Source organism: Austrofundulus limnaeus, unplaced genomic scaffold (genome assembly GCF_001266775.1).
Source record: "Austrofundulus limnaeus strain Quisiro unplaced genomic scaffold, Austrofundulus_limnaeus-1.0 Scaffold1, whole genome shotgun sequence".
Taxonomy (NCBI): domain Eukaryota; kingdom Metazoa; phylum Chordata; class Actinopteri; order Cyprinodontiformes; family Rivulidae; genus Austrofundulus; species Austrofundulus limnaeus.
In genome coordinates, this window is record NW_013952403.1 from 3,785,534 (window position 1) to 3,797,140 (window position 11,607).

General features: G+C 37.5%; 1 protein-coding gene across 2 annotated transcripts in view; it reads left to right on the forward strand.

Annotated features, from left to right (window-relative positions):
- The window catches only part of vegfba (vascular endothelial growth factor Ba), a 31,510-nt gene that overhangs the window by 14,426 nt on the left and 5,477 nt on the right, over nucleotides 1-11,607 (forward strand). For both annotated transcript variants that reach the window (XM_014005663.1, XM_014005668.1), the window contains exons 2-5: nucleotides 4,311-4,362; nucleotides 4,600-4,796; nucleotides 5,600-5,673; nucleotides 5,779-5,814. In XM_014005663.1, coding sequence (XP_013861117.1) covers nucleotides 4,311-4,362; nucleotides 4,600-4,796; nucleotides 5,600-5,673; nucleotides 5,779-5,814 — 359 coding nt within the window. The remainder of the gene's footprint in view (nucleotides 1-4,310; nucleotides 4,363-4,599; nucleotides 4,797-5,599; nucleotides 5,674-5,778; nucleotides 5,815-11,607) is intronic.

The window sequence follows — 11,607 nt, forward strand, 5'->3', positions numbered from 1 at the left end:
GTGTGTGTGTGTGTGTGTGTGTGTGTGTGTGTGTGTGTGTGTGTGTGTGCCAGATATGGCTGCCAAACTGAGTTAATCTTAGACTTGTCTCAGAGACTGATAGTTCCTAGAGGATACATTTGGTCTCATCACAAAATGGCCTCAGTTTCAGAAGAACTCTAGGTGTTTGAATCAATAGGGACCAAACCTATCTGTGTGTGTGTGTTAGTGTGTGTATTTCTGTGTGTGTGTCAGTGGGGGTGGAGCACTGAAAATAGGGGGAACTGGACAAAGTCTACATTCCCTTACAAGTGGCCTTGGTCTTCATGCCTGCATAAACTGAAATGTGGAGCAAATAAATAATTTTTCCAAGTTCAGAGTGCATTTTTTTTTTGTTAAAACAGAATGTGTCATTTAAAGTCATTTATGTGTGTAAAAGCCCCACTATGGGTTAGAAAAAAATGCATTTTTATTCAAAAGAAACATTTTTAAAGCTTGGTTTCTGCACAAAATGATAATTAAATCAAACTGCTAATTTAATCACGATGTAAACTCTCAACGTAATGGAAAAAAATACAATAAACATAAAAGAAATAGTTTTTTTTAATTATGCCAGCAACATGTTTTAACTTAAGTTGTGACAGTGGAAACAAATGCACAAAAAAACAGGTATGTATTGATGAGAAAAGCCAAGCGTAATGAACCTTGAGGGAATAACTCAAAATTAATAGAGTTAATTAGCAGCAGGTCAGTTACGTCATGTTTTAAAAACTCACCACTAAACGAAACACTCTGTGGGAAATAGTTCACAAGTTAAGAGCCTTAAGGTTGGAGACAAAAAGGAAATTGTTGCGTAATATATTTAGAAGATTTTTAACAGAAATGTCTTTGCAAAGAGAAAAGAACAAGAATCAAACTGAACTGCCAAAATTTGCAACACTTTAAAAAGAAGTTAAGCTCTGCAGCAGACAGTAGTAGTTCCTGCACAGAAACAAAATTGCATCTAAAAATAAAATGATTGTTTGGTGTTGCATCCACAGGTGACAAGTTTCAAAAGCAATTCTTTGAAACCCTGCTCACTTAAAATGTTCTGATGTGGTGTGTAAACCTGTCTTGTGGTCTTTTTAATCAAAGTTTGACATTGTTTCTTAACGGTCACTGACACTAAAGAGAAGCTTGTTATCAGCAAAGATTTAAAAAGCCACCATCTGTGTTGGTATGTGGGTGCATTAGTCCACACTGGCTACTTATGTATACAGCTGTAGCAACCATAAATGCTGCTGTAATCATCGTATGTTGACATCCTGACAGCGTCTTTTTCAGACAAGACTTTGCTTATTTCAGCAAGACAATGTAAACAAAAATTCTCTAAATATTAAACATCATTACTCCATAATTAGATGATACACCTGCCTGCCTTTCAGTCCAGAAGTTAGATTTTTGTTGTTGTTGTTGTTGTTGTTTATTGTCTTGAAATGGCAAGCATCGATAACTAAATACTAAACAGATTAAGGTTTTCTTCTAAATGTTTGAAAACTTAGATGTGACACAAAAGTGAACAATTTTCATTCAAACATTTTTGAAACAAGCTGGAACAAAGTTTGTGAAAGAATGAATTAATTGGATTGTTCAAGTTTTACCAAGTAAAACAAAAGCTGAAGTCAGCAGAGCAGTAGCTAAAACCTTGAAGTGGCAAAACTGTGCTAAAAGCTAAAAGTAGCTAAATATGTAGCTATAATTTAATATTAGGACAACTAAAAGCTAAAAGGCCATAGAAACTAAAATTAGCTAAACCATAGCTAAAATCTAACATGATCAAAATAACTAAAACCTAATATTAACAAAACTATATAAAAAACAACCATAACCAAAAGCTAAAATCAGCAAATCATATCTAAAAATTAAAATTATCAACTCTATAGCTAAAGGCTTAAATGATCAAAACCTTAAAAGCTAAAATAAGTATAACAAGAACTAAAAAGTAAATGTAGCAAAGCTCTAACTAAAAGCTCAAATGAGCAAAACAATACCTTAATAAATAATTTAATTTATCAGTGATCTTAAATAATCAAAACCACATCTAAAAGATAAAATGAGAAAATTCATAGCTAAAAAGATAAAATTAGCAAAACATAGCTATAATTAATGTTTTTCAAAATGGTAAGCTAAAAATTAGCACAACCTTAAACAAATTCTAAAATGCGCAAATGCAATTTAAAAGGCAAATGTGGCACAACTCTATTAGGAAAAACAATACTTAAAAGCTGAAATAAACAAAAACATAACTAAAAGCTAAAATCAGTTTAGTCCAACCAAACATTTTAATATATGAACACTGAAAATAACAAATCATGCAAATCATGTATTGGAAAAAAGCATGAATAAAAAACAGCTGTGTTAGTGCTGAGTCGGCATTGACAAAACAATTATTAAACATTTAATAGTTTATTGTTATTGTCATGTTGATGTGCATAAAATAAACTCCCAGAGCTTGAGTGACAATAAATGAAGGTCATTAAACTCTAATTACCATTTATTCATGTGTTTCATGCCAATAATTTATTTAGCCTATCTGATGGACTTTCCACGTCGCTGATGTCCACACCCAGTTTAGATGATAAGGGCATGAGAGGCTAAAGAAAGGGTTGAGATTGTTGCGGTGAATATTATTATTATAATATTATTGCATATTAAAACGTTTTTCTAATATTGTGCAGCCTGAGCTGAAACACAAACATGACTATACCAAAAGTAAATACAGATAATGTAAAATATGGAGCAAAGCTTCTATAGCATCACATTATTGTTATTTGTCTTGTTGAGTTGGCTCATTCAGAGCACTGCTATCAGAAATTCAGGCTTCAGGGCAAAGGTAGCAGGTGCAACTGGTCCAAATCCCCAGCAGCTCCCTTCCTCCTCTTCCTCACAGATGAGAAATGTGCAAAGACGTTTTCACTTCAAATGGACCTCATCTGTGCAGAGAACATGTTGTTTAATGGGTTTTCAGAAACGCACCTTGATGTTTAATTCAGCCGTCACACCTGCTCAAACCTCCTAACAAGTTCACCCGGGCGTCAGAGTTCAGAGGTTCGGTTTCGTTCCTCTTATCTGCCACCAGGCTTTATTGAGCCTGTTGTGTTCTGATCCCAGGTGTGTGGTGGTCATTAACAGGAAATACTTTGATCTGCTGCTCTGCTCCTGCACGGGTTTTGCAACAGTGTCAAACCAGAGGCTGCGGACAATAAAAATCAGCCATTTAATGGTTCACTTTGGCAAATAAATGCTGATTAGTGATTATTAACAGCCAAAGTACAAGCTGCATTTGTTTTTGTTTTTTTATATAGCTCAATGTTTTAAGATTTTTTTTCTGAACACATGGGAGTTGTTAAGGCAGGTAATGTCATTATCTGTGTTTATTTGGCAAAATATTGCATGAACTGGTTTTAATGAAACTTTCATTAAACGTTATCATTGGCTGTACATCTACAACTGATTAACTTTTAGAGTCAAATGGATTTAATATGTACTCCACAGCTAAACAATTTTAGCAAACAAAAACATGGCTCAAACTCAGTCCATTTTATGGATATTGATAGTGGTGGGCACTGCTAACCAAAAAGTTAGCTTTGCGTTAACGCTAAACATGAAAATAAATTGTGGAAGCTAACATTAACACTGTCACTCAGTCTGCCTCACACGTCTTTATCTCCTTCCAGCTGAGGACTGGTGGGACACAAACCTGTTGATGTTAGCTTTTTAGTTAGCTGTTAGCAGACTTTAAGTTGGCAAAACTGAATTTAGCCGAGGCTAACTGGTCCACTGTAACGGTTTTCAAAGTAAGTGACAAGGCTAATGTGCTAAACAAACAAAGGAAAAATGTTCCGGTATTAGCAGTAAGCTGGACCATGTTTGATGTGGTAGTAGCTGAGAGTTTGTCCTATCACATAATCTGACCTGTAACAGATCACATCTGATCTTTGCCAAAACAGTTAGCGTGCAAGTCTGCAGGCAAATTTCTTTTTTTCATTTTACCTTTAATGTAACGTGACAATTTGTCATTTGCTTTCTAGATCAAATCTAGTGTGTGTTTTGTAGAAAATATTTAGCTAAACTTTATTCCCTCAAACTTAAGATACATTTGTCATTTTGTTGTAAAGATATTACAATTTAGCTGAAAGAAAATCCCCATTATCTCTACTCACTCTGTGACAAGCTTATCAACTGCAATAAAGCGTTTTTTTATGTGGTTTCTCACAGGTCAACATGACCTGAAAACTGACTGAAACAAGCTCTTGACATGAATTTACATCAATTTTATCCTGTTTTTTCAGCTTGCTCACTGGCGACCTGCAGACTCCCCCAAATCCAGAGAAGGTCGAGAAGGTAGGCTCCAAACGTTTCTCCAACGACTGAAAATATAAATCTAAAATTGGGCTGCTATCCTGCATGTTTGACTTGTTTCTCTGCTCCAATCTCCATCAGTGACTGAATTACCTCTTCGAGTTCTGCCTGTTAATAACCCATTAATTTGAGTCAGGCGTTGGAGCAGAGAAACCTCTAAAGTGTGCAGGTTGGACACTGTTGATCTAAGACGTGCTCTGTGTCGTGTTTCTCCACAAGTGCGGCGCTGGTTGGAAGTGTATTCCCGCAGCGGCTGCGAGCCTCGAGAAACGCTGGTGGAGGTTTGGAGGGAGCTGCCAGACGAGATCCACCACCTCTTCATCCCGTCCTGCGTGTCTGTGAGGCGGTGTGGTGGCTGCTGTGCTGACGAGGCCTTGGAGTGTGTACCTTTGCTCACGCACACACTCACCATGGAGGTACACAACCAACACACACACACACATGAATTTCCATGAGTTTAGCCAAGATAAATGTAAAAATATTGTTTTGTTGATTGTTTTCTCTGTAAGCTTTTGGCAATCAAATCGCTTTACATTATTTGTGCTATTTTTGACCCATTCATATCAAAATGTTCACCTTGATCAAGAACGGCCCACCATGACATTTGGTTTTAGCCATTTTTTTATACATATCAAAATAATTAACTTTGTTTAAAACTAAATTCCCCATAAAGATACATAAATATCTCCCTTAGATACATTGTTCTTTTTGAAATCTTCAGCAAACTTGTTATATTTGTCTTCTTTTGCTACTTACAGCTTTTAGCTACAAATCTGCCACTTTTACATTTCAGCCAACATTTTGCTACCTTTAGCTTTAAACTGCTGTTGTGTCACATTCAGCTTTTAGTTAAAGTCCTGCTATGTTTAGTTTTCGGCAAGAGTTTTGCTAATATTAGCATATACTTTGCTAATTTTAGATTAGCATCTATTTATTTGAGCCTTTTCGCAAATTTTAGAACATGGTTTGCTCAATTTAGCTACTTTTTTATTAGATTTTTGCTCAATTTTGCTACTGTTTTGCTAACTTTAGCTTTTAGCCACTGTTCTGCAGCTCGTAGCTTCTATTCTTTTGCTCTCAGCTATTGTTTTGCTGCTTTTAGTTTACGCTCTGCTCATTTTAGCTTGTTTTAGCTCTGTTTTAGCTTATTCTTTTAATAGTTATTCTGCATTTTTCTGTCAGAAATACAATTTCTCAATTTTTTCTTCTGTAATTGCAGCTGATGAGAACGTCCTTCATGAAACACGAGCTAATTGAGCTGCCCTTCGTCGAGCACAGTCAGTGCGAGTGCAGGTAAGAGTAACAAACTTGTCAAGTAGTGAAAAAAAACCCACAGTAAACCTGCTGTTTAATGACCTGATTGCACCTTTAACTCTTTTTGTTTTTATTTGCACACAGATTAAAAGAACAGCTCCAGCCAGCACCATCTACAAGGTAACGTTTCTCTTCCTTTATGTCTGGGTTTTAATCTGTGTTATGGCTGAACTGTCAACGAGATCTGATGTCTCACTTTTACATTTATCTAATTTCTAACATTATCAAAGCCCTTGTTTAATGTCATATCTGATGATGTGCTTATAATTCTGCTGCTGATGCCTTTTTATTCAAACGGCGCTTCTCGGAAAATCTTTTCGATGAAACCAAATGAACACAAAGCATCTCATTTGAGTTTTAAACACGTCTGACTTTGCTTGAAGCAGAAATAATTCACCTGCACGATGAAACAAATACAGAAGAATAAATGGGTATATGTTTTCTTAATTTGTGCTTTAAAGAGAAAAAGTAGCAAAATGAAAGCCAACATGGAATTTCACTTTGGGAATTTTTTTTTTTTTTTGTTGTTGCTTTGCCTCATTTCCTGTTCCACTTTTGTCAGTACTGCTCTTTCCTTCTAAAATGATTTTATTTAAATTAATAATCCATTATAATGTAGCTGTAAATACACGTTTCTACCTCCATATTTACATGTCTGTCTCTCTCTCTCGTGGTTTTTGTTGCTGTATGATCCAGGCCTGTAGATCAATGATACACGTTGTACAGAGTTTCACATCATCTGTGTGAATGTTTGTGACTTCTAGTAAATCTGTAACATTATCTGGGGTTAAAAAAAAACTCCTCTGGAAACATTTGGCATTCGTAGAGCAAATTGAAAACTCCCGGCAGATCATATAAAATTAAAGGGTTAGCATTTCTTAAAAGACTGTATACCACCCGCTGCCTTCCATGCCAAATGTTTAATTTAGTCATATCCGTTTGGGTGAAACCATGTAAATGATGATCTCACGAGATGTTAGATCTTCAGTATGTGTTGTGGATGACTCACAGCTACTACCACATTCAATTTTAGCTCACTGTCTGCAAATTCTTGTGTTATTGCTGCCTTTTTTAATAGTTAACTGTTTGTGTGTTTGTTGAAATCTATTCACTATCACCAGGCACATGTAGACATGGGCAAAAACATGATCACCCTTTCCTCCATGCAGGCATTAAGCATGTTGTTGCCAAGTTGGGACCGGTCCGGCAGCTCTGGGTTATAAATTATGTGTCTGAAAGCACTCGCTGTTACGCAACTCCTCTGTTAAGGTTTACTTATCTCAAGGTCAGCAGGGTTTTAGAGCTGCAGATTTGTTGTCAGCACACAAAAACACCCCGGAATACGTTGTTGCTCATTAATCTCTGCTGCCTGTTTGTTAAACATAAGATGCTAAACATAAAGAAACCTTTCACTTCTTGTAGAATTCAGTGGGTGACAATTTTTTTTTTCCTGAGAAGGGACATTTTTTTTTAAGTCTGTTTGTTTGCAACAAACAGTCAGGTCCTGCCAGATAATCACATAATTGCATCGTTAATGTTTATGTCCCCCTGCTTCCTGTTTGGACAAGTACATAAATACAGGATTCCTATGTATGCGTGTACAGTTTTTTGAAGACATATTTTTGTGTAAAGATCATGTATTTTTAAGTTTTGTTTCCAATTCTCCGACTTCTTGATGCGTTATTTGCATGCGTTCAAACTTTTAGTGTTTTTCTTTTTTTTTTCTTTTTTTTTTTTTTGAGTGATGTTTTCATGGAAGTGTGTGTAAATGTGAGTTAGCATCTGTGTGACTCTTTGCCAGCCTCCCCCCTGGGACGGCCCGCATCCTGTTGTCACCATAGTGATGATTTTATCTCCCCGGCCATGTGCTCGCTCGCAGACAAACGGAGCGCAGTCACGCATTCATATTGGTAAATTAGAGCTCCAAAAACAACAGCAACAGCTGCAGCTGTTTATCGTGTCAGGCCAGAAGCTGGTTAACGCTGTCAACAGATGATATAAAGTTAGAGCCTGAACATTTAAACCAGAGCAGCAGGATTCTCATTGCCACCTTTAAAACCCAGCATTCCTTGAAGTAATGCGAATAACTCTCAGCTACAACCACACGAGATTTAACCTCAACATCTGGAAAACTGACTAAATCATAGCCATTTCTGTCTTTTCTGAGGATGTTTAGCTGTGACTGCAATTTTAAATTAGATTGACATCAAAATTTAAGCATTTGTAGATGTGCATCCAATTATTATTTCTTGAAAGTTTCATTAAAATCCATCCAGTGGTTTTTAGGGTATTGTGCTAACAGACAAACACTGTTTTTCTAACAGTTATTGTTGAAATTTTAAGCAAAGATCTTGTGCAACAAGGAGCCCTTGGAGTATATGTTGTAAACAAATCTCCGCTACAACTGGGTCAAATTTTAGCACAATATCAATAAAACTGACATAGTTGTGGCCATTTATAGTAGTTTAAAATTTAGTTGGCTGAGGCAACCATCTTGAGCTTTGTTGGCTGCAAATGTTAATCAGTTATAAAAGAAAATCAAATGAACATTTCCTAAATGTTTCATTAATACTTGTCCAGTGGTTCATGAGATATCTTGCTAACAGACACACAAACAGGCAAAAACGTTATTGCCATTGGTCCAGAATATTAAAACCTCTTGAGATGCTGGTGTGACTACGGCTGTTGTTTGTTTTGTTTGTTTGTTTTTTGAGTGATTCAATGAGACGCATTGTGGTGCCTAAATGCTCAGTGCAGGTTTTGAAAATGTCTCCAGAATAACAATTGAGTGAAGCTGTTTGACAAATGGTCTGTCTTGAAGTGAAAAGCTGCGTCCGGCCACTATAATGCAGCGTAGTCATGGTAAAAGTACCTCTGAACTGTACGCGGGGAGAGTAATTGAATAAAATCATTGAGTTAATTGCCATCACTGTTCCCACGTTCATTAAAATTACATAACAGTAATATAGAGGCTACCCTAAATGTTTTATAGTTTCCCCGCTCCAGCACACCAGATTCATTGACAATCCAGTCCAAGCTCTATCCACCCTAGAGGTTAATCTTAAACAAAATCAGACTTTCAGCCCTTTTAAATGAATCCAGAGCACATTGACAGAGAGGAGAATGTAGAAATGGCAGCCTTTAATGAAAAATTATGATGTAGAACAACAGAGCTGCTTCATGGAAGGAGAACCTCAGCTTGGCCTGTTAGCTTTTGTGTTAGCACCCAAGCTAATACATAAATGGGAATATAGCTAGCCTAGATTTTTAAGCTTTCATTAGCTCAGGATTTATTGTCAAACTACAGGGGTTGGACAATGAACCTGAAACACCTGTCATTTTAGTGTGGGAGGTTTCATGGCTAAACTGGACCAGTCTGGTGGCCAATTTTCATTAACTGCACATTGCACCAGTAAGAGCAGAGTGTGAACGTTCAATTATCAGGGTAAGAGCACAGTTTTGCTCAAAATATTGCAATGCACACAACATTATGGGTGACATAACAGAGTTCAAAGAGGACAAGACAGCAAGTCTTTGTGATGTATCAAGAGCCACGGTATCCAGGGTATGTCAGCATACCACCAAGAAGGACAAACCACATCCAACAGGATTAACTGTGGACGCAAGAGGAAGCTGTCTGAAAGGGGTGTTCAGGTGCTAACCCGGACTGTATCCAAAAAACATAAAACCATGGCTGCCCAAATCACGGCAGAATTAAATGTGTACCTCAACTCTCCTGTTTCCACCAGAACTGTCCATCGGGAGCTCCACAGGGTCAATGGGCTGCTATAGGCAAACCTTTGGTCACTGGTGCCAATGCAAAACGTTGGTTTCAATGGTGCAAGGAGCGCAATCTTGGGCTGTGGACATGTGAAACATGTATTGTTCTCTGATGAGTCCACCTTTACTGTTTTCCCCACATCCAGGAGAGTTACGGTGAGGAGAAGCCCCAAAGAAGCGCACCACCCAGACTGTTGCATGCCCAGAGTGAAGCATGGGGTGGATCAGTGATGGTTTGGGCTGCCATATCATGGCATTCCCTTGGCCCAGTACATGTGTTAGATGGGCACGTCACTGCCAAGGACTACCAAACCATTCTGGAGGACCATGTGCATCCAATGGTTCAAACATTGTATCCTGAAGGCAGTGCAGTGTATTAGGATGACAATGCACCAGTACACACAGCAAGACTGGTGGAAGATTAGTTTGATGAACATGAAAGTGAAGTTGAACATCTCCCATGGCCTGCACAGTCACCAGATCTAAATATTATTGAGCCACTTTGGGGTGTTTTGGAGGAGCAAGTCAGGAAACATTTTTCTCCACCAGCATCACGTAGTGACCTGGCCACTATCCTGCAAGAAGAATGGCTTAAAATCCCTCTGACCACTGTGCAGGACTTGTTTATGACACTCTAAGATGAATTGTTGCTGTATTAGCTGCAAAAGGAGGCCCTACACCATACTAATAAATTACTGTAGTCTAAAACCAGGTGTTTCAATTTCATTGTCCCTGTATAAATGTAGCGTTATTTTTAATGTTATATATCGCCATGTATGTATTAGCTCAGGCACTAAAGCCATATCACCATGGTGGTATAGCGATGTATAGCGTAAAGCTACCTTGGTTAGTCAAAGCTTACGACTACTTCTGGCGTTAAGTCATACCCACAATCATTTCTACAGTAGCAACCGCATGAATAAGGGGGATATATTATATAAGTATTAGCTTGGGCTCTAACATGAAAGATAAAAGGCTAAGCTGAGGTTCATCTTCTATGAGGCAGCTCTGTTGTCCCACAGTCTTTTGGAATAAATGTTTATCAAATAATGTCTAATGTTACAACTAGTTTGTGTTCCCTTTAAAGCGTAATTTAAAATGTTTCTGTAGAACCAGGACCAGAAGCTATTCCCTTGTATGTGAAAATGTGCTTATAATTTCTGTCATATCCAATTTTTTTTCTTCTTTTTACAATTTGCGGGTGTGCTAAGATCATAACCCCCACAAATTTTATGGGTCTGCTGTAAATTGACGTAAATGGACTGGTACTGATGAGTTAATGGAGACACCTGAGCTGAATACTGACTGGGAACAGGTGAGAGTGGGCGTGACAGGCAGAGTGGAGCAGGGAACTGACTGAGGAGGAGTGAAACGGTGGCACAGAGGAATTTATTAATTAACCTTTGTCAAATCCCACTGTGAGATTGCTTTTTTGCAAGGGAGGCCTGAAGGCAGCCTAACATTCATGTTTCTGGTCTGTGGGAGGAGAGTTGCCAGAGGAAACCCTTACAAGCAGCAGGAGAACATGAAAACTCCAGACAGATCTGAACAGGGGGTAAAACCCAGGACCTTTACTGTGAGGCATCAGTCCTAACCACTGAACTATAGTGCTGCCAACAGAACACAGGGGAAATTACAAGTATTAAAATTAAACCTAAATATCGTAAAACATAAAATATACCAAATCCTAAAACACTGAGACTTTTAAAAAGTGTATTTTTCTGGTATTTTTAAAAATCTGATGCACCAACCCTGACAATATTTATCTCAGAAAGCAAACCAAAGCACCGGAAATTTTAAAAAAAAAAAAGTCACATCAGTCTCATTGTGAAGACCAAATTTAAAGGCTTAGTAAAGCCATAGATTTGGTTTTAATTTCTTTTTTTTTTATCACAAACAGTTGTCCAAAACAGTTTTTTTATTTTTTGTTTTTTTATTTATTTTATTTTTTTTTGCTTGATGTTTCCCATCGTCACAAACCATCAGAGGGGCTGATGCACCAGAATAACCTTCTTTTGGCCTAAAATCCTGCATTTCATAACTTTGCATGTTCTTCTCATTGTGTAACGAGTTCTGAGTGGTTTGTTTGTATGGAGAGCCGTTTTAGCCAAAATTAAATAAATAAATAAATGG